This window comes from Rana temporaria, chromosome 1 (genome assembly GCF_905171775.1).
Source record: "Rana temporaria chromosome 1, aRanTem1.1, whole genome shotgun sequence".
Lineage (NCBI taxonomy): Eukaryota > Metazoa > Chordata > Amphibia > Anura > Ranidae > Rana > Rana temporaria.
The window spans coordinates 325,359,327-325,379,890 of NC_053489.1; the positions used below are offsets into that span (position 1 = coordinate 325,359,327).

General features: G+C 44.3%; 1 protein-coding gene across 1 annotated transcript in view; it reads left to right on the forward strand.

The window, feature by feature from the left end:
• The first annotated feature begins 14,673 nt into the window (after window positions 1-14,673).
• LOC120945931 (prostaglandin reductase 1-like) overlaps window positions 14,674-20,564 on the forward strand; it is a 40,116-nt gene continuing 34,225 nt past the window's right edge. Inside the window, exon 1 of the mRNA XM_040360515.1 lies at window positions 14,674-14,767. Within this exon, the coding sequence (XP_040216449.1) occupies window positions 14,763-14,767 (5 nt within the window). The 5' untranslated portion in view covers window positions 14,674-14,762. The remainder of the gene's footprint in view (window positions 14,768-20,564) is intronic.

Genomic DNA, 20,564 nt, shown 5'->3' on the forward strand with positions numbered 1-20,564 from the left:
AGTGCAGGCTTCAGAGAGGACTGGGGGTCTAGTGGGGTTGGAGGTCACAGAAGGGCAAGGGGAGGTCCGCTTTGGTCTTTGGTGTGGGTCTTTCTGGTATGCTTGCCAACGAGCTGCATGGCAGGTCGACATATGTCTGGACAAGCATGTGGTGCCCAAGCGGGTGATGTTTTGGCCATGCGAGATACGCTTGAGACATATGTTGCAAATAGCAAAGGTACAATCTGATGGACATGTTTCAAAAAAGGCCCACACCAAAGAACTTTTGCTGTACCGTTGAGACACAGCAGCGCCATGCACAACCGAAGATGTGCCACGTAATGCAGTTTGTGTGCTGCCCTTAAGCTGACCCCTGGAGGGCATCCTGCCTCTTTGGAGATGTGCCTGTGCCTCGTCCTCCTCCTCCTCTTCCTCCTCCTCTCTCCTATCAGGCACCCACGTAGAGTCAGTGACCTCATCATCCCCTCCCTCCTCATCATTGTCGAAAACCTGGCAGTATGCTCCAGCTGGGGGAACATCACTGCCAGATTGCTGTCCCTCTCGGCCACCCCCTCTCCCTGGGCTCACATCAATGCCTTCCTCTATCTGTGTTCTGTCATCGGAGCCTTCAAAACGCTGCGCATCTTCATGCAGCATGTACCCAACACTGTGTTGAAACAGTTCGGGGGACTCCTCAGGAGGACATGGTGGGACTAGGGAAGGATTGTGTGATGCCATTGTGCAGAGGGAAGAGGACGCCTTGGCAGCTGCTTTGCCAGACAATCTACGATCAGTCTGTGTGAGAGAGGATGAGGAGGATGAGGACGGCTTGGTCATCCACTCTACTAATTTCTCTGCATGTTGAGGCTCAACACGGCCAGCTCCCGAAAAGAAGGACAAGCGGCCATGGCCACGGCCACGTGCTGAAGAGGATGCACCGCATCCACCACCAGCGTTACCTCTAGATGCAAAGCCTGCTTGCCCTCGTGACTCTCTGCCTCTCTTTGTTGTCCTTCCAGACATATTAATGCGTTTAGGTGATATTACACAGCAAACGTGCAGTCAAACCAACTGCGTTTAGGTGCTATTAAACAGCAAACTTGCAGTCAGACCAACTACGTTTAGGTGCTATTAAACAGCAAACGTGCAGTCACACCAACTGCGTTTAGGTGCTATTAAACAGCAAACGTGCAGTCAGACCAACTACGTTTAGGTGCTATTTAACAGCAAACGTGCAGTCACACCAACTGCGTTTAGGTGCTATTAAACAGCAAACTTGCAGTCAGACCAACTACGTTTAGGTGCTATTAAACAGCAAACGTGCAGTCACACCAACTGCGTTTAGGTGCTATTTAACAGCAAACGTGCAGTCACACCAACTGCGTTTAGGTGCTATAAAACAGCAAACGTGCAGTCACACCAACTGTGTTTAGGTGCTAGAAAACAGCAAACATGCAGTCACACCAACTGCGTTTAGGTGCTATTAAACAGCAAACATGCAGTCAGAGCAACTGCGTTTAGGTGCTATTTAACAGCAAACGTGCAGTCACAGCAACTGCGTTTAGGTGCTATTAAACAGCAAACGTGCAGTCAGACCAACTGCGTTTAGGTGCTATTTCACAGCAAACGTGCAGTCACACCAACTGCGTTTAGGTGCTATTAAACAGCAAACATGCAGTCACACCAACTGCGTTTAGGTGCTATAAAACAGCAAACGTGCAGTCAGACCAACTGCGTTTAGGTGCTATTAAACAGCAAACATGCAGTCAGAGCAACTGCGTTTAGGTGCTATTTAACAGCAAACGTGCAGTCACAGCAACTGCGTTTAGGTGCTATTAAACAGCAAACGTGCAGTCAGACCAACTGCGTTTAGGTGCTATTTCACAGCAAACGTGCAGTCACACCAACTGCGTTTAGGTGCTATTAAACAGCAAACATGCAGTCACACCAACTGCGTTTAGGTGCTATAAAACAGCAAACGTGCAGTCACACCAACTGCGTTTAGGTGCTATTAAACAGCAAACTTGCAGTCAGACCAACTACGTTTAGGTGCTATTAAACAGCAAACGTGCAGTCACACCAACTGCGTTTAGGTGCTATTTAACAGCAAACGTGCAGTCACACCAACTGCGTTTAGGTGCTATAAAACAGCAAACGTGCAGTCACACCAACTGTGTTTAGGTGCTAGAAAACAGCAAACATGCAGTCACACCAACTGCGTTTAGGTGTTATTAAACAGCAAACATGCAGTCAGAGCAACTGCGTTTAGGTGCTATTTAACAGCAAACGTGCAGTCACAGCAACTGCGTTTAGGTGCTATTAAACAGCAAACGTGCAGTCAGACCAACTGCGTTTAGGTGCTATTTCACAGCAAACGTGCAGTCACACCAACTGCGTTTAGGTGCTATTAAACAGCAAACATGCAGTCACACCAACTGCGTTTAGGTGCTATAAAACAGCAAACGTGCAGTCAGACCAACTGCGTTTAGGTGCTATTTAACAGCAAATGTGCAGTCACACCAACTGCGTTTAGGTGCTATTAAACAGCAAACGTGCAGTCAGACCAACTGCGTTTAGGTGCTAGAAAACAGCAAACGTGCAGTCAGACCAACTACGTTCAGGTGCTATTTAACAGCAAACGTGCAGTCACACCAACTGCGTTTGGGTGCTATTAAACAGCAAACGTGCAGTCAGACCAAATGCGTTTAGGTGCTATTTAACAGCAAACGTGCAGTCACACCAACTGCGTTTAGGTGCTATTAAACAGAAAATGTGCAGTCACACCAACTGCGTTTTGGTGCTATTTAACAGCAAACATGCAGTCACACCAACTGCGTTTAGGTGCTATTTAACAGCAAATGTGCAGTCACACCAACTGTGTTTAGGTGCTATAAAACAGCAAACGTGCAGACAGACCAACTACGTTTAGGTGCTATTTAACAGAAAACGTGCAGTCACACCAACTGCGTTTAGGTGCTATTAAACAGCAAACGTGCAGTCAGACCAACTGCGTTTAGGTGCTATTAAACAGCAAACGTGCAGTCACACCAACTGCGTTTAGGTGCTATAAAACAGCAAACGTGCAGTCAGACCAACTACGTTTAGGTGCTGTTTAACAGCAAACGTGCAGTCACACCAACTGTGTTTAGGTGCTATAAAACAGCAAACGTGCAGTCAGACCAACTACGTTTAGGTGCTATAAAACAGCAAACGTGCAGTCAGACCAACTACGTTTAGGTGCTATTAAACAGCAAACGTGCAATCAGACCAACTGCGTTTAGGTGCTATTAAACAGCAAACGTGCAGTCACACCAACTGCGTTTAGGTGCTATTAAACAGCAAACATGCAGTCAGACCAACTACGTTTACGTGCTATAAAACAGCAAACGTGCAGTCAGACCAACTGCGTTTAGGTGCTATTAAACAGCAAACGTGCAGTCAGACCAACTACGTTTAGGTGCTATTAAACAGCAAACGTGCAGTCACACCAACTGCGTTTAGGTGCTATTTAACAGCAAACGTGCAGTCACACCAACTGCGTTTAGGTGCTATAAAACAGCAAACGTGCAGTCACACCAACTGTGTTTAGGTGCTAGAAAACAGCAAACATGCAGTCACACCAACTGCGTTTAGGTGCTATTAAACAGCAAACATGCAGTCAGAGCAACTGCGTTTAGGTGCTATTTAACAGCAAACGTGCAGTCACAGCAACTGCGTTTAGGTGCTATTAAACAGCAAACGTGCAGTCAGACCAACTGCGTTTAGGTGCTATTTCACAGCAAACGTGCAGTCACACCAACTGCGTTTAGGTGCTATTAAACAGCAAACATGCAGTCACACCAACTGCATTTAGGTGCTATAAAACAGCAAATGTGCAGTCAGACCAACTGCGTTTAGGTGCTATTTAACAGCAAACGTGCAGTCACACCAACTGCGTTTAGGTGCTATTAAACAGCAAACGTGCAGTCAGACCAACTGCGTTTAGGTGCTAGAAAACAGCAAACGTGCAGTCAGACCAACTACGTTCAGGTGCTATTTAACAGCAAACGTGCAGTCACACCAACTGCGTTTGGGTGCTATTAAACAGCAAACGTGCAGTCAGACCAAATGCGTTTAGGTGCTATTTAACAGCAAACGTGCAGTCACACCAACTGCGTTTAGGTGCTATTAAACAGAAAATGTGCAGTCACACCAACTGCGTTTTGGTGCTATTTAACAGCAAACATGCAGTCACACCAACTGCGTTTAGGTGCTATTTAACAGCAAATGTGCAGTCACACCAACTGTGTTTAGGTGCTATAAAACAGCAAACGTGCAGACAGACCAACTACGTTTAGGTGCTATTTAACAGAAAACGTGCAGTCACACCAACTGCGTTTAGGTGCTATTAAACAGCAAACGTGCAGTCAGACCAACTGCGTTTAGGTGCTATTTAACAGCAAACGTGCAGTCACACCAACTGCGTTTAGGTGCTATAAAACAGCAAACGTGCAGTCAGACCAACTACGTTTAGGTGCTGTTTAACAGCAAACGTGCAGTCACACCAACTGTGTTTAGGTGCTATAAAACAGCAAACGTGCAGTCAGACCAACTACGTTTAGGTGCTATAAAACAGCAAACGTGCAGTCAGACCAATTACGTTTAGGTGCTATAAAACAGCAAACGTGCAGTCAGACCAACTACGTTTAGGTGCTATTAAACAGAAAACGTGCAGTCACACCAACTGCATTTAGGTGCTATTAAACAGCAAACATGCAGTCAGACCAACTACGTTTAGGTGCTATTAAACAGCAAACGTGCAGTCAGACCAACTACGTTTAGGTTCTATTAAACAGCAAACATGCAGTCACACCAACTGCGTTTAGGTGCTATTTAACAGCAAACGTGCAGTCACAACAACTGCGTTTAGGTGCTATTTAACAGCATACGTGCAGTCACACCAACTGCGTTTAGGTGCTATTAAACTGCAAACGTGCAGTCAGACCAACTACGTTTAGGTGCTATAAAACAGCAAACGTGCAGTCAGACCAACTGCGTTTAGGTGCTATTTAACAGCAAACGTGCAGTCACACCAACTGCTTTTAGGTGCTATTTAACAGCAAACGTGCAGTCAGACCAACTACGTTTAGGTGCTATTAAACAGCAAACGTGCAGTCACACCAACTGCGTTTAGGTGCTATTAAACAGCAAACGTGCAATCAGACCAACTGCGTTTAGGTGCTATTAAACAGCAAACGTGCAGTCACACCAACTGCGTTTAGGTGCTATTAAACAGCAAACATGCAGTCAGACCAACTACGTTTACGTGCTATAAAACAGCAAACGTGCAGTCAGACCAACTGCGTTTAGGTGCTATTAAACAGCAAACGTGCAGTCAGACCAACTACGTTTAGGTGCTATTAAACAGCAAACGTGCAGTCACACCAACTGCGTTTAGGTGCTATTTAACAGCAAACGTGCAGTCACATCAACTGCGTTTAGGTGCTGTTTAACAGCAAACGTGCAGTCACACCAACTGCGTTTAGGTGCTATTAAACAGCAAACGTGCAGTCACACCAACTGCGTTTAGGTGCTATAAAACAGCAAACGTGCAGTCAGACCAACTGCGTTTAGGTGCTATTTAACAGCAAACGTGCAGTCACACCAACTGCGTTTAGGTGCTACTAAACAGCAAACGTGCAGTCAGACCAACTGCGTTTAGGTGCTAGAAAACAGCAAACGTGCAGTCAGACCAACTACGTTCAGGTGCTATTTAACAGCAAACGTGCAGTCACACCAACTGCGTTTAGGTGCTATTAAACAGCAAACGCGCAGTCAGACCAAATGCGTTTAGGTGCTATTTAACAGCAAACGTGCAGTCACACCAACTGCGTTTAGGTGCTATAAAACAGCAAATGTGCAGTTAGACCAACTACATTTAGGTGCTATAAAACAGCAAACGTGCAGTCACACCAACTGCGTTTAGGTGCTATTTAACAGCAAACGTGCAGTCACACCAACTGCGTTTAGGTGCTATTAAACAGCAAACGTGCAGTCAGACCAACTGCGTTTAGGTGCTATTTAACAGCAAACGTGCAGTCAGACCAACTGTGTTTAGGTGCTAGAAAACAGCAAATGTGCAGTCACACCAACTGCGTTTAGGTGCTATTAAACAGCAAACGTGCAGTCAGACCAACTACGTTTAGGTGCTATTAAACTGCAAACGTGCAGTCAGACCAACTGCTTTTAGGTGCTATTTAACAGCAAACGTGCAGTCACACCAACTGCGTTTAGGTGCTATTAAACAGCAAACGTGCAGTCAGACCAACTGCGTTTAGGTGCTATTTAACAGAAAACGTGCAGTCACACCATCTACGTTTAGGTGCTGTTTAACAGCAAACGTGCAGTCAGACCAACTACGTTTAGGTGTTGTTTAACAGCAAACGTGCAGTCACACCAACTGTGTTTAGGTGCTATAAAACAGCAAACGTGCAGTCAGACCAACTGCGTTTAGGTGCTATTTAACAGCAAACGTGCAGTCACACCAACTGCGTTTAGGTGCTATTAAACAGCAAACGTGCAGTCAGACCAACTGCGTTTAGGTGCTAGAAAACAGCAAACGTGCAGTCAAACCAACTGCGTTTAGGTGCTATTAAACAGCAAACGTGCAGTCAGACCAACTGCGTTTAGGTGCTATTTAACAGCAAACGTGCAGTCACACCAACTGCGTTTAGGTGCTATAAAACAGCAAACGTGCAGTCAGACCAACTACGTTTAGGTGCTGTTTAACAGCAAACGTGCAGTCACACCAACTGTGTTTAGGTGCTATAAAACAGCAAATGTGCAGTTAGACCAACTACATTTAGGTGCTATAAAACAGCAAACGTGCAGTCACACCAACTGCGTTTAGGTGCTATTTAACAGCAAACGTGCAGTCACACCAACTGCGTTTAGGTGCTATTAAACAGCAAACGTGCAGTCAGACCAACTGCGTTTAGGTGCTATTTAACAGCAAACGTGCAGTCAGACCAACTGTGTTTAGGTGCTAGAAAACAGCAAATGTGCAGTCACACCAACTGCGTTTAGGTGCTATTAAACAGCAAACGTGCAGTCAGACCAACTACGTTTAGGTGCTATTAAACTGCAAACGTGCAGTCAGACCAACTGCGTTTAGGTGCTATTTAACAGCAAACGTGCAGTCACACCAACTGCGTTTAGGTGCTATTAAACAGCAAACGTGCAGTCAGACCAACTGCGTTTAGGTGCTATTTAACAGAAAACGTGCAGTCACACCATCTACGTTTAGGTGCTGTTTAACAGCAAACGTGCAGTCAGACCAACTACGTTTAGGTGTTGTTTAACAGCAAACGTGCAGTCACACCAACTGTGTTTAGGTGCTATAAAACAGCAAACGTGCAGTCAGACCAATTGCGTTTAGGTGCTATTTAACAGCAAACGTGCAGTCACACCAACTGCGTTTAGGTGCTATTAAACAGCAAACGTGCAGTCAGACCAACTGCGTTTAGGTGCTAGAAAACAGCAAACGTGCAGTCAAACCAACTGCGTTTAGGTGCTATTAAACAGCAAACGTGCAGTCAGACCAACTGCGTTTAGGTGCTATTTAACAGCAAACGTGCAGTCACACCAACTGCGTTTAGGTGCTATAAAACAGCAAACGTGCAGTCAGACCAACTACGTTTAGGTGCTGTTTAACAGCAAACGTGCAGTCACACCAACTGTGTTTAGGTGCTATAAAACAGCAAACGTGCAGTCAGACCAACTACGTTTAGGTGCTATAAAACAGCAAACGTGCAGTCAGACCAACTACGTTTAGGTGCTATAAAACAGCAAACGTGCAGTCAGACCAACTACGTTTAGGTGCTATTAAACAGCAAACGTGCAGTCACACCAACTACATTTAGGTGCTATTAAACAGCAAACATGCAGTCAGACCAACTACGTTTAGGTGCTATTAAACAGCAAACGTGCAGTCAGACCAACTACGTTTAGGTGCTATTTAACAGCAAACATGCAGTCAGACCAACTGCGTTTAGGTGCTATTTAACAGCAAACGTGCAGTCACACCAACTGCGTTTAGGTGCTATTTAACAGCAAACGTGCAGTCACACCAACTGCGTTTAGGTGCTATTAAACAGCAAACGTGCAGTCAGACCAACTACGTTTAGGTGCTATAAAACAGCAAATGTGCAGTCAGACCAACTGCGTTTAAGTGCTATTTAACAGCAAACGTGCAGTCACACCAACTGCATTTAGGTGCTATTAAATAGCAAACGTGCAGTCAGACCAACTACGTTTAGGTGCTATTAAACAGCAAACGTCCAGTCACACCAACTGCGTTTAAGTGCTATTAAACAGCAAACGTGCAATCAGACCAACTGCGTTTAGGTGCTATTAAACAGCAAACGTGCAGTCACACCAACTGCGTTTAGGTGCTATTAAACAGCAAACGTGCAGTCAGACCAACTACGTTTACGTGCTATAAAACAGCAAACGTGCAGTCAGACCAACTGCGTTTAGGTGCTATTAAACAGCAAACGTGCAGTCAGACCAACTACGTTTAGGTGCTATTAAACAGCAAACGTGCAGTCACACCAACTGCGTTTAGGTGCTATTTAACAGCAAACGTGCAGTCACATCAACTGCCTTTAGGTGCTGTTTAACAGCAAACGTGCAGTCACACCAACTGCGTTTAGGTGCTATAAAACAGCAAACGTGCAGTCAGACCAACTACGTTTAGGTGCTATAAAACAGCAAACGTGCAGTCAGACCAACTACGTTTAGGTGCTATAAAACAGCAAACGTGCAGTCAGACCAACTACGTTTAGGTGCTATTAAACAGCAAACGTGCAGTCACACCAACTGCGTTTAGGTGCTATTTAACAGCAAACGTGCAGTCACACCAACTGCGTTTAGGTGCTATAAAACAGCAAACGTGCAGTCAGACCAACTACGTTTAGGTGCTGTTTAACAGCAAACGTGCAGTCACACCAACTGTGTTTAGGTGCTATAAAACAGCAAACGTGCAGTCAGACCAACTACGTTTAGGTGCTATAAAACAACAAACGTGCAGTCAGACCAACTACGTTTAGGTGCTATAAAACAGCAAACGTGCAGTCAGACCAACTACGTTTAGGTGCTATTAAACAGCAAACGTGCAGTCACACCAACTGCATTTAGGTGCTATTAAACAGCAAACATGCAGTCAGACCAACTACGTTTAGGTGCTATTAAACAGCAAACGTGCAGTCAGACCAACTACGTTTAGGTGCTATTTAACAGCAAACGTGCAGTCACACCAACTGCGTTTAGGTGCTATTTAACAGCAAACGTGCAGTCACACCAACTGCGTTTAGGTGCTATTTAACAGCAAACGTGCAGTCACACCAACTGCGTTTAGGTGCTATTAAACAGCAAACGTGCAGTTAGACCAACTACGTTTAGGTGCTATAAAAGAGCAAATGTGCAGTCAGACCAACTGCGTTTAAGTGCTATTTAACATCAAACGTGCAGTCACACCAACTGCATTTAGGTGCTATTAAACAGCAAACGTGCAGTCAGACCAACTACGTTTAGGTGCTATTAAACAGCAAACGTGCAGTCACACCAACTGCGTTTAGGTGCTATTAAACAGCAAACGTGCAATCAGACCAACTGCGTTTAGGTGCTATTAAACAGCAAACGTGCAGTCACACCAACTGCGTTTAGGTGCTATTAAACAGCAAACGTGCAGTCAGACCAACTACGTTTACGTGCTATAAAACAGCAAACGTGCAGTCAGACCAACTGCGTTTAGGTGCTATTAAACAGCAAACGTGAAGTCAGACCAACTACGTTTAGGTGCTATTAAACAGCAAACGTGCAGTCACACCAACTGCGTTTAGGTGCTATTTAACAGCAAACGTGCAGTCACATCAACTGCCTTTAGGTGCTGTTTAACAGCAAACGTGCAGTCACACCAACTGCGTTTAGGTGCTATAAAACAGCAAACGTGCAGTCAGACCAACTACGTTTAGGTGCTATAAAACAGCAAACGTGCAGTCAGACCAACTACGTTTAGGTGCTATAAAACAGCAAACGTGCAGTCAGACCAACTACGTTTAGGTGCTATTAAACAGCAAACGTGCAGTCACACCAACTGCGTTTAGGTGCTTATAAACAGCAAACATGCAGTCAGACCAACTACGTTTAGGTGCTATTAAACAGCAAACGTGCAGTCAGACCAGCTACGTTTAGGTGCTATTTAACAGCAAACGTGCAGTCACACCAACTGCGTTTAGGTGCTATAAAACAGCAAACGTGCAGTCAGACCAACTACGTTTAGGTGCTATAAAACCGCAAACGTGCTGTCAGACCAACTACGTTTAGGTGCTATTTAACAGCAAACGTGCAGTCAGACCAACTACGTTTAGGTGCTATTTAACAGCAAACGTGCAGTCACACCAACTGCATTTAGTTGCTATTAAACAGAACACGCGCAGTAAGAGTGACTGCGTTTATGTGCAATTAAATAGCACACGTGCATTAACAGCGACTGCGTTTCTGTGCAAATAAATTGCACACGTTCAGTAACAGCTAATGCGTGTATGTGCAATTAAATAGCACACGTACACTAACACCAAAGACTAAAGACTATGCAGGCAATACAACAAGTTAGAGCACTGCATCAAGCACAATCTCCTGCCTGACAAATACTAATAGCAGATCTAGCTATGCTATACAGTTTATAAATATATGTACAACTCCTAGGGATGTAGATATATTCTCTACAAACTGTAAATTTAACTATACTGACTAGCCTTCCTGATCTATCTATCTATCTATCTATCTATCTATCTATCTATCTATCTATCTATCTATCTATCTATCTATCTATCTATCTATCTATCTATCTATCTATCTATCTAGTAGAAAAGACACTGCGTCTCTATCTATCTCTCTCTCTTTCTCTAACTGTCTGACTGATCTGCTCTCATTAACAACCGCAAGACACTACACGAGGCCGCCTTGCAGGCTGCCTTTTATAGTGTGGGGCGTGTACTAAACCCCCTGAGCCATAATTGGCCAAAGCCACCCTGGCTTTGGCCAATTATGGCTCTTTGTTTTTTGCGCGCTGTGATTGGCCAAGCATGCGGGACATACAGCATGCTTGGCCAATCATCAGCGCTCAACGCCGCAGTGAATTATGGGACATTTTGCGTCACTCGAATTTGGCGCGAACGACCCGTTTTGTTCGAATTTCGACGAACGATCGAACGACCGATGTTCGAGTCGAACATACGTTCGTGTCGAACGCGAAGCTCATCCCTAGTGATAACAGGGCCAATCAGCACGGCCCAGACAGTAAATCAGGGGTCATGCAGTCTCACAGGACAGTCAGAGTGGAATGAAAGCTCCTCCTATAAAGCCTTAACCAGACACTGACAGAAGTCATAAGGCTGCTATATACTGCTGATGAGAAAAGGTATTTAGCAGTTTATATTTACTAAAATAATTGCCTTTCCATGTTCGGTCTACTGTGGGAGACCAGATATAGTGAATGCAGGATCCTGGGTTTAGTAACACTTTAAGGTATACCAAAAATGCAGCTCAGACAGCAATACGTGAATTTTTCTGGCTCTGTCCACCACAGTAATTATAATGCCGCGTACACACGATCACTTTTCAGCATGAAAAAAACCGTAGTTTTTCAACATGTCTAAAAAACAACGTTTTCCCAGCATCATCATTAAAACGATGTTGCCTACACACCATTATTTTTTAAAAATGATCTAGCAAAGCGCGTTGACGTACAACACGTACGACGGCACTTTAAAGGGGAAGTTCCATTCGCCTTTGGGCTGCTTTAGCTGATTCCGTGTTAGTAAAAGACGATTCGCGCTTTTTTGTCTGTTACAGCGTGATGAATGTGCTTACTTACCAGAACGAGCGCTCCCGTCTCATAACTTGCTTCTGAGCATGCGCAGTTTTTTTTTGTCGTTTTAGCCCACACACGATCATTTTTTACAACCCGAAGAACGGCATTGTTTAAAACGTCGCTAAAAAATGCAGCATGTTCGATTTTTTTTTTTTGTCATTTTTCAGAAACTGAAAAACGATGTGAAGCCCACACACGATCATTTTAAATTACGTTATTAAAAAACAAAGTTTTTTCCATGATGAAAAATGATCGTGTGTACGTGGCATTAGGGTTGCACTGATGCCACTTGTTTAAGACCAAGTACAAGTACTGATACTTTTTTTTATTTCATGTGACAGTGGCACTAATATACAGCACCGATAGGTGGCACTGATGAGTCGCGGAGTGTGTCAGTAATTTTTTTTTTTACCATTATTTTTTTTATTATTTTTAAAAAATTATATATTTTATAATGCTTTCTTTTGGGGGGGGGGTGGATGTTGGGATGTTGTCAGTGTTTTTTTTATTAAATTTTTAATTATTTTTACAATTTAACCTTTAAATAATTATTTATTACAGTTCTTCCTTTTTTTTATTTATTTTTTTCAGCCCTGTTGGGGGGGACTTTGGTGAGATATCAGGGGTCTAAACAGACCCCTGACATCTACCTTTTGAGACAGGAAAAGGGACCAAGGACACAGGAGACAAAGGCTCCTGTTTATTCATAAACTGAAGTGATCACTTAAGTGTGCATTTAGAAAAGGAAGGAGTTGGTAAATTACATATTTACCAGCTCCTTACTCTGCTCTCCATCTTGACAGATCTGGGATGAGGGGGTAACCGGAGGAGGACCCTGAGAGCTAGAAGAAGACACCGGGAGCCAGAGGAGGACCCGGACAGCTGACAGCCATGGAAGGGAGAGGAGGAGAAGTAGCTGGCAGCTTCCCAGGTCCTCCCCTGCTATACAGAGAGATTGGTGCTTGTAACTCCCTCCACCGCCGCACTGATCATCTCTGAGGCTTCCCAGCCCCCCCTGCTATGCTGTGGACTCTGGACCGGGTACAACAGGTATTGGATTAAGCATCGGAGCATTTGCACGAGTACAGGTACTCGTGCAAATGCTCGGTATTGGCACTGATAGCGATACTAGTATTGGTATTGGTGCAACCCTAGTAATTCTTATTTTCTGCCACTAGATGTTATAAGTTTTCTGTGGTGAATGGCATTCAGCCTGAAAGACTGAGGGCATCCTGTAAATCAGGGTTCCCCAACCCCCGGTCCACGGCCCACTGCCAGGCCGTGGCCTATTTGCAGCTGGGCTTCGAAGGCTGCACTGTGTGAGGTGCGGGCAAGCAGAGAGATGACATCTCTCACCGCCCGCCCAGATCACAGCACTTCCGCCCACACAGCAGGGCTGCTACACTGCGGCGAGGCGTGGGAGCAGAGAGATGAAATCATCTCTCGCTGCCCGCCCAAAACACTGCACTTCCGCCCACACAGCAGAGCCGCATTACCGTTGTTCTCCCTCACTGGCCTGTGCTGCCACCACGGCAGGTGACAAAAAAATCTAGTGGCAGATGGCAAACCACATCAGGTGATGTGGCAATCCACACCTGGTGGCAGGTGACATGGCAAGTAGCAATCCACACCTGGTGGCAGGTGACATGGCAAGTAGAAATCCACACCTGGTGGCAAGTGACGTGGCAATCCCTACCTGGTGGCAGGCGACATGGCAATCCACACCTGGTGGCAGGTGTTGTGGCAATCCACATCTGGTGGCAGATGACGTGGCAAGCGACAATCCACATCTGGTGGCAGGCAATGTGGCAATCCACACCTGGTGGCAGGCGAGGTGGCAAGCGACAATCCACATCTGGTGGCAGGCGACATGGCAATCCACATCTGGTGGCAGATGACATGGCAATCCACACATGGCAAGAGACAATTCACACCTGGTGACGTGGCAAGTGACAAACCGCATCTGGTGTCAGATTCTGCATTATGGTGAGTTTAAACTATTTCATTTTATATTACAATGCAATGACAGAAATAATGTGCTTCAATCATCCCAACACCATATCAGCCATTGTTCTGTGATGATTGAAGCACTAACACCAGTAATTTCCCCGACAAATTGCCCGCGAAAAGCTACATAACAATCCAACCCCCCGAGCCTTGGCCTGATTCTATTCCACAACGCCGGTCCTCGGTGGCAAAAAGGTTGGGGACCACTGCTGTAAATCCAGGGCATCATGTACCTGCCCCCTGAGGAGGCATCACCATGGTCCCCGACACTGTGTAATAATGCAGAGAAACATGCTGCCACCATCTTGTTGGCACCTCTCACTGCATCATCCACCCTCCCTTCGTGTCCCTCTTACCAAGAACAGGAGGAATCTACTTTACACAAATAGGAGAAGGGGAATAGCCAAACAAGGCTATCTGTTGAAATGAAATGTGTCAACAACTAGATTTCCCAATTCTGTTATGTCTGCAGTTCATTCATCTTATTGGGTTTATATCACCATTCCACACATCATGCTTTGTAAACTAGGTGGGAAAACTGGGTGCAAGGCCATTAGTGGTACAGTCCATGAAGGGGAGAAATAATGCTTTACCAAGGTGACATGTGATGAATGGGGTCTGTGTACCACATCAGTTAACATAAACCTTTGCACATCTCCAAATTTGTATTCATTTTTTTTTTTTTTTACAGTTTAAATTATTCAAATCTTAACACCTACAAAGCATAATTTTTGCTGTTAGATGAAATTTCCCCTTTAACTAATGCTGCCAATTATAGGAGGGAGGAGTCTGTATAAATAGACAAGCTTGCCAACTGCATTCAGAGACTTCCTGAAACTGGGATAACTTTCATCATAGAACAATGAGGTAAAATGCACGATTACGTTTCTTCACAAAATATTTTTCTGTTAATTCTTTCGCAACCTGTTGTATTTCAGTTATCTGTAACTGGGAATATATGTCTTTATTATTATTGTTGTTAAAAGATGTGATACTGTTGGTCATTTAAGGACACATTCTGTATCCTATTTTCGTACATGTTTATCTTAGGGAAGCTCGACTTATGCTGCCACACTGTGTATCGCTATGCTACACATTGTTAATGGTGGAATTTGTTTTGCAAGAGGCAACTTGCCGTACATGCAATAACTACAAAGTATACTTAAAGCATAATTAAACCCCAAAACATACTGGGGCAGATTCACAGAAAAAGTACGCCGGAGTATCAGCTGATACTCCGGCGTACTTTCAAATTTGCCGCGTCGTATCTTGATTTGGAATTCTCAAACCAAGATACGACGGCTTTTGGCATCGATCCGACAGGCGTACGACTTCGTACGCCTTCAGGTCGTAGGTGTAATTCTTCGGCGCCCGCTGGGTGGAGTTCTTGTCGTTTTCCCCGTCGGGTATGCAAATTAGCTGTGTACGGCGATCCACGAAGGTACGCGCGTTTGTCGCATTCTTTTACGTCGTCGCTAGTCGGCTTTTCCCGTCGCAAAGTTACGGCTGCTATTTAGGTGGTGTAAAATTAGACCAGCCATTTTAAAGTATGACCGTCGTTCCCGCGTCAAATTTTATTTTTATTTTTTGCGTAAGACGTCCGGGAATACGAAAGGACGTAACGCACGTCGCCGTTCAAAAAACACGTCGGGGCGCCGTAATTTCGCGCAAAGCACGGCGGGAAATTTCCAAACGGAGCATGCGCAGAACGTTCGGCGTGGGAACGCGCCTAATTTAAATGATACACGCCCCATTTGAATTAGGCGGGCTTGCGCCGGACGGATTTACGCTACACCGCCGTAAGTTTACAGGCAAGTGCTTTGTGAATCAAGCACTTGCGCTTAAAACTTGCGGCGGTGTAACGTAAATGAGATACGTTACGCCGCAGCGCAAGTACCTGAATCTGGCCCACTGTAAATATATAAATTTGCAGCTTACCAACTCTTAAATGTAATGGTTGGATTAGTTTTCTTTTTTAGGCATTTTCCCTTTATTATCATCTGGTAATCTGGGCAAAAATTCTGTTATTTATCAACTGCCTCTTAGGCCCCATACACACGATAGAATCCACCCCCTGAAAAATCCCAGCGAATGGGTTTCAGCGGATAGATCCTATGGTGTGTACACTCCAGCGGATCTGTTTCCGCGGATATTTATCCCCTGGGATGGATTCCAGCAGATCGAATATTTGCTGACATGCTAAACAAATCTATCTGCTGGAATCCATCCCAACGGATGGATCCGCTGGTCTGTATAGACTCACCGGATCCATCCGTCCGAAGGGATCCCCCGCATGCGTCGTAATGATTCGACACATGCGTCGAATTCCTTATATGACAGCGTCGCGCACGTCGCCGCGTCATAATCGCGGCGACGGCGCGACACGTCATCGCCAGAGGATTTCGGCGCGGATTTCAATGCGATGGTGAGTACTCTCCATCGCATTGGAAATCCGCTGAAATCCTCGAGAGGATTTATCCGCGGAAACGGTCCGCTGGACCGTATTTGCGGATAAATCCTCTCGTGTGTATGGGGCCTAACAGACCAAGCTTTCCAGACAAAGTAGCAGTTAGAGGGTTTGTAGGTGGAGTGCAGCGTGGAGTGGCGGAATAACACGCTCAGGTTCCAGTGTAGTTAAAGGACCTGTATTGAAATAATGCAGAGACTATTCACAAACAATCAAATATTGTGGCACTAAATTAATACAACATGATAGAAAATATACCGTACTTAATGTGCAAAAAATATAAATTAATGATATACATCTCAATTCATACAGTGCAAAAATGTGAAATTAATGCAGATTTACATTTCATATAAAATCACCAACATAATAAAATTAGTGTGTTGAAAAAACAATATTCAAATCCTATAAACAAATAATAAGTCCCAATTCATGAATTAAAAAAAATGGGTAATGTGCAACATCCCAAAAAAATATTAAGTGTATAGTACCATATCAAAGTGCAAGTGAATGCTGCTTGTATCCAATAAATATAAGCAATCCAAGAAATAGGTAATTGTAACATCCAATGCTGATCACCACAGTGATATCACCCATGATGTACAGTGCCTTGAAAAAGTATTTATACCCCTTGACATTTTCCACATTTTGGCATGTTGCAACCAAAAATGGAAATGTATTTTATTGTGATTTTATGTGATAGACCAACACAAAGTAGCACATAATTGTGATGTGGAAGGAAAATGAAAAATGGTGGGTGTTTCCTCTCAGATCACTGAGCTCCTGAACAGACTGAGGTGCAACCTGGCGGCACCGGATGGACCGAAACATAATGTCCCAGAGGTGTTCTTTTGGATTTAGTTCAGGTGAGCGTGGGGGCCATTCAATGGTATAAATTTTTTCATCCTCCAGGAACTGGCTGCATGCTCTCGCCACATGAGGCCGGCATTGTCGTGCACCAGGAGGAACCCAGGACCCACTGCACCAATGGGTCCAAGGATTTCATCCCGATACCTAATGGCAGTCAGGGTGCCATTGTGTAGCTTGTAGAGGTCTGTGCATACCTCCATGGATATGCCTCCCCAGACCATCACTGACCTACCACCAAACCGGTCATGCTGAATGATGTTACGGGCAGCATAAAATTCTGTGCGGCTTCTCCAGACCCTTTCAAGTCTGTCACATATGCTCAGGGTGAACCTGCTCTCATCTGTGAAAAATATGGGGCACCAGTGGCAGACCTGCCAATTCTGGTGTTCAATGGAAAATGACAATCGAGCTCCACAGTGTCCGGCAGTGAGCACAGAGCACACTAGAGGACGTCGGGCCCTCAGGCCATCCCCATGAAGTCTGTTTCTGATTGTTTGGTCAGAGACATTCATACCAGTGGCCTGCTGGAGGTCATTTTGTAGGGCTCTGGCAGTGCTCATCCTGTTCCTCCTTGCACAAAGGAGCAGATACCGGTCCTGTTGATGGGTTAAGGACCTTCTACGGCTCTGTCCAGCTCTCCTAGAGTAACTGCCTGTCTCCTGGAATCTCCTCCATGCTCTTGAGACTGTGCTGGGAGACATAGCAAACCTTCTGGCAATGACACATATTGATGTGCCATCCTGGAGGAGTTGGACTGCCTGTGCAACCTTTATAGGGTCCAAGTATCGCCTTGTGCTACCAGTAGTGACACTGACCCTAGGCATATGCAAAACTAGTGAAAAACAATCAGAAAAGATGAGTAGGGAAAAAAAATGTCAGACACCTCCACCTGAAAAAACATTCCTGTTTTGGAGGTTGTCTCATTGTTGCCCATCTAGTGCACCTGTTGTTAATTTCAATTAACAGCAAAGCAGCTGAAACTGATTAACAACCCCCTTTGTATACACCCCTCCCCCTCTGCTACTTAACTGACCAGATCAATATCCCAGGAGTTCCGATTCAAAAGTGTTCCTTTAATGTTTTTGATCAGTGTACAATGACCTCCATATAAGGGGGAATTTGCACTGACAACCATTGTCAAGGAGATTTGTACTGACCACCAATGTAAGGTGACACGTCCACACCAACCACCAATGTTAGGGGGGATTTACACTGACCACCGATGTAAATGAGGATTTACACTAACCACCGGTGTAAGGGCAATTCTTGCTCTTACCACTAATGTAAAGGGAAATGTACACTGATCACCAATGTTATGAAGAGTTTACACTGACAACCAATGTAATGGGGGATTTTACATCAACAGCCAATAAAGGGGGATTTCTACACTGACCACCAATGTAAAGGAGGATTTACACTAACCACCGGTGTATGGGCAATTCTTGCTCTTACCACTAATGTAAAGGGAAATGTACACTGATCACCAATGTTATGAAGAGTTTACACTGACAACCAATGTAATGGGGGATTTAACATCAGCAGCCAATAAAGGGAGATTTCTACACTGGCCACCAATGTGAGGAGGATTTACACTCACCACCAATTTAAAGGGGGCTTCTACAAGAACCACCAATGTAAGGGAGGATTTGAAACTGACCACAAATGCAAGTTTACATTTTTTACGAATGCCGCCTCTATTTACATATCAATGTGACGGTCTGCAACTATTTACATATTAATGCCACGGCTATTTGCATATCAATGCAGGTTATTTGAATGTGAACACAGGGTCTGCAGGTGAGTCATCTGTACATGGCAAAGGGCAGAGCTGGGCAGCAGCAACAGAACTTTACACTGAGCTATCGGGACACAGCAGGGGACTAAAACTTCAAGGGATGAGGGAATTTAAACTGAGATAGTTGGCATCTATGAGGCAGCTGCTTTGGGCCCCACAACAATGATGTGGCCCAGGACAGCTTCCCCTTTTTTGCCCTGCCTTAAAAACGGTCCTGGGTAGAGTACATTTTCATGACTGTCGCTGAGCGATTCGGTAATGTTTGCAGACTCGAAATGGTCCCAGAACTGATGAACTACATCTCAAACCTTTACTAAGGGTTATTTAGTAATGTTTAATAATTAATTAATCAGGTGAATTTAGTCCAGAAGTACCATATTTTCCAGAATTGTTCTTCCTTGTGGTTTGTTACGGCCATGAGTTCATCATTGCAATTTTGTTCATCATTAAAAACCACAAACCAATTGGAAGTTGTATCGTTTGCTTCCAATACACTGGAATGCATATCTTTTCTGCATTCAATAAATTAAAGTTTTGTTATGTTTTATTGGCAGTGGCATTTGTTGGCAGTGGTGTTAAATGAAGGAGGAATGCCTCTGGGTTATTGGGCATCTGTATATCAGTCAGTTGTAAGATTATTTATGTCACATGATTCCACATGGAAATTAAAAAGAAAGAAAAAAGGAGAATTGCGGTACAGTGCAGTGATCTCGCCAAACCACATCGCACACCAACTGCTGCATTATTACTTTTTCTCCTGTAGGTGGCAATATAACCTTACATTGCTTAGTTATTATTAAGCTGTGTGCCTCAATTGACAATGGAGAATTATGAAGTCCATTGTTAGGGTTTACATACTTTTTATAGCAAGAAAAAAATACAATAATAGAGTTTAAGCAAATATAGCAAACAGGTGATAACTAATGGCTCCATGGCACTTCGAAGGCTGTTCTGTCAGTTTCATAAATCTTTCTACAAAAACCTTAATTTTAGTGCTTTTGTCCACAAATTCCCTGTTCTGTGTCCCTTTCTTTGCATGCGGTGATCAGGAAACAATCTGAGGGACTGATGTAAAGGCAGGGATGAGAGAAGGAGCCTGTTCAAGAGTTTAATGCTAAATGCAATGCATTAGAAAGGAAAGCTGCCAGGTGCCTACACTGCTGAGGTTATCTCAATTTTAATAGCAGCTGGAGAGTGTTGTTGACTCAATACCAAAACCTACTTGCTAAATTAGGAACTAGCAATTTATTCAGGTTGAAAAAAAGACACAAATCCATCTGGTTCAACTAATAAAAGGGGGAAACAAAATCATACAATCCCATATACACAATCCTATACCCACATTTGATCCAAAGGAAGGCAAAAAACCCCATCAAAGCATGAGCCAATTTGTTCCAGCAGGGGAAAAAATTCCTTCCTGATCCCCTGAGAGGCAATCGGATAGTGCCTGTATCAACTTTACCTATAAATGTTCATATCCAGTTGTAAGCAGCTGTCAGTGATAGGGCAGTCTAGTGCTGCAAGAGCAAGTGGTA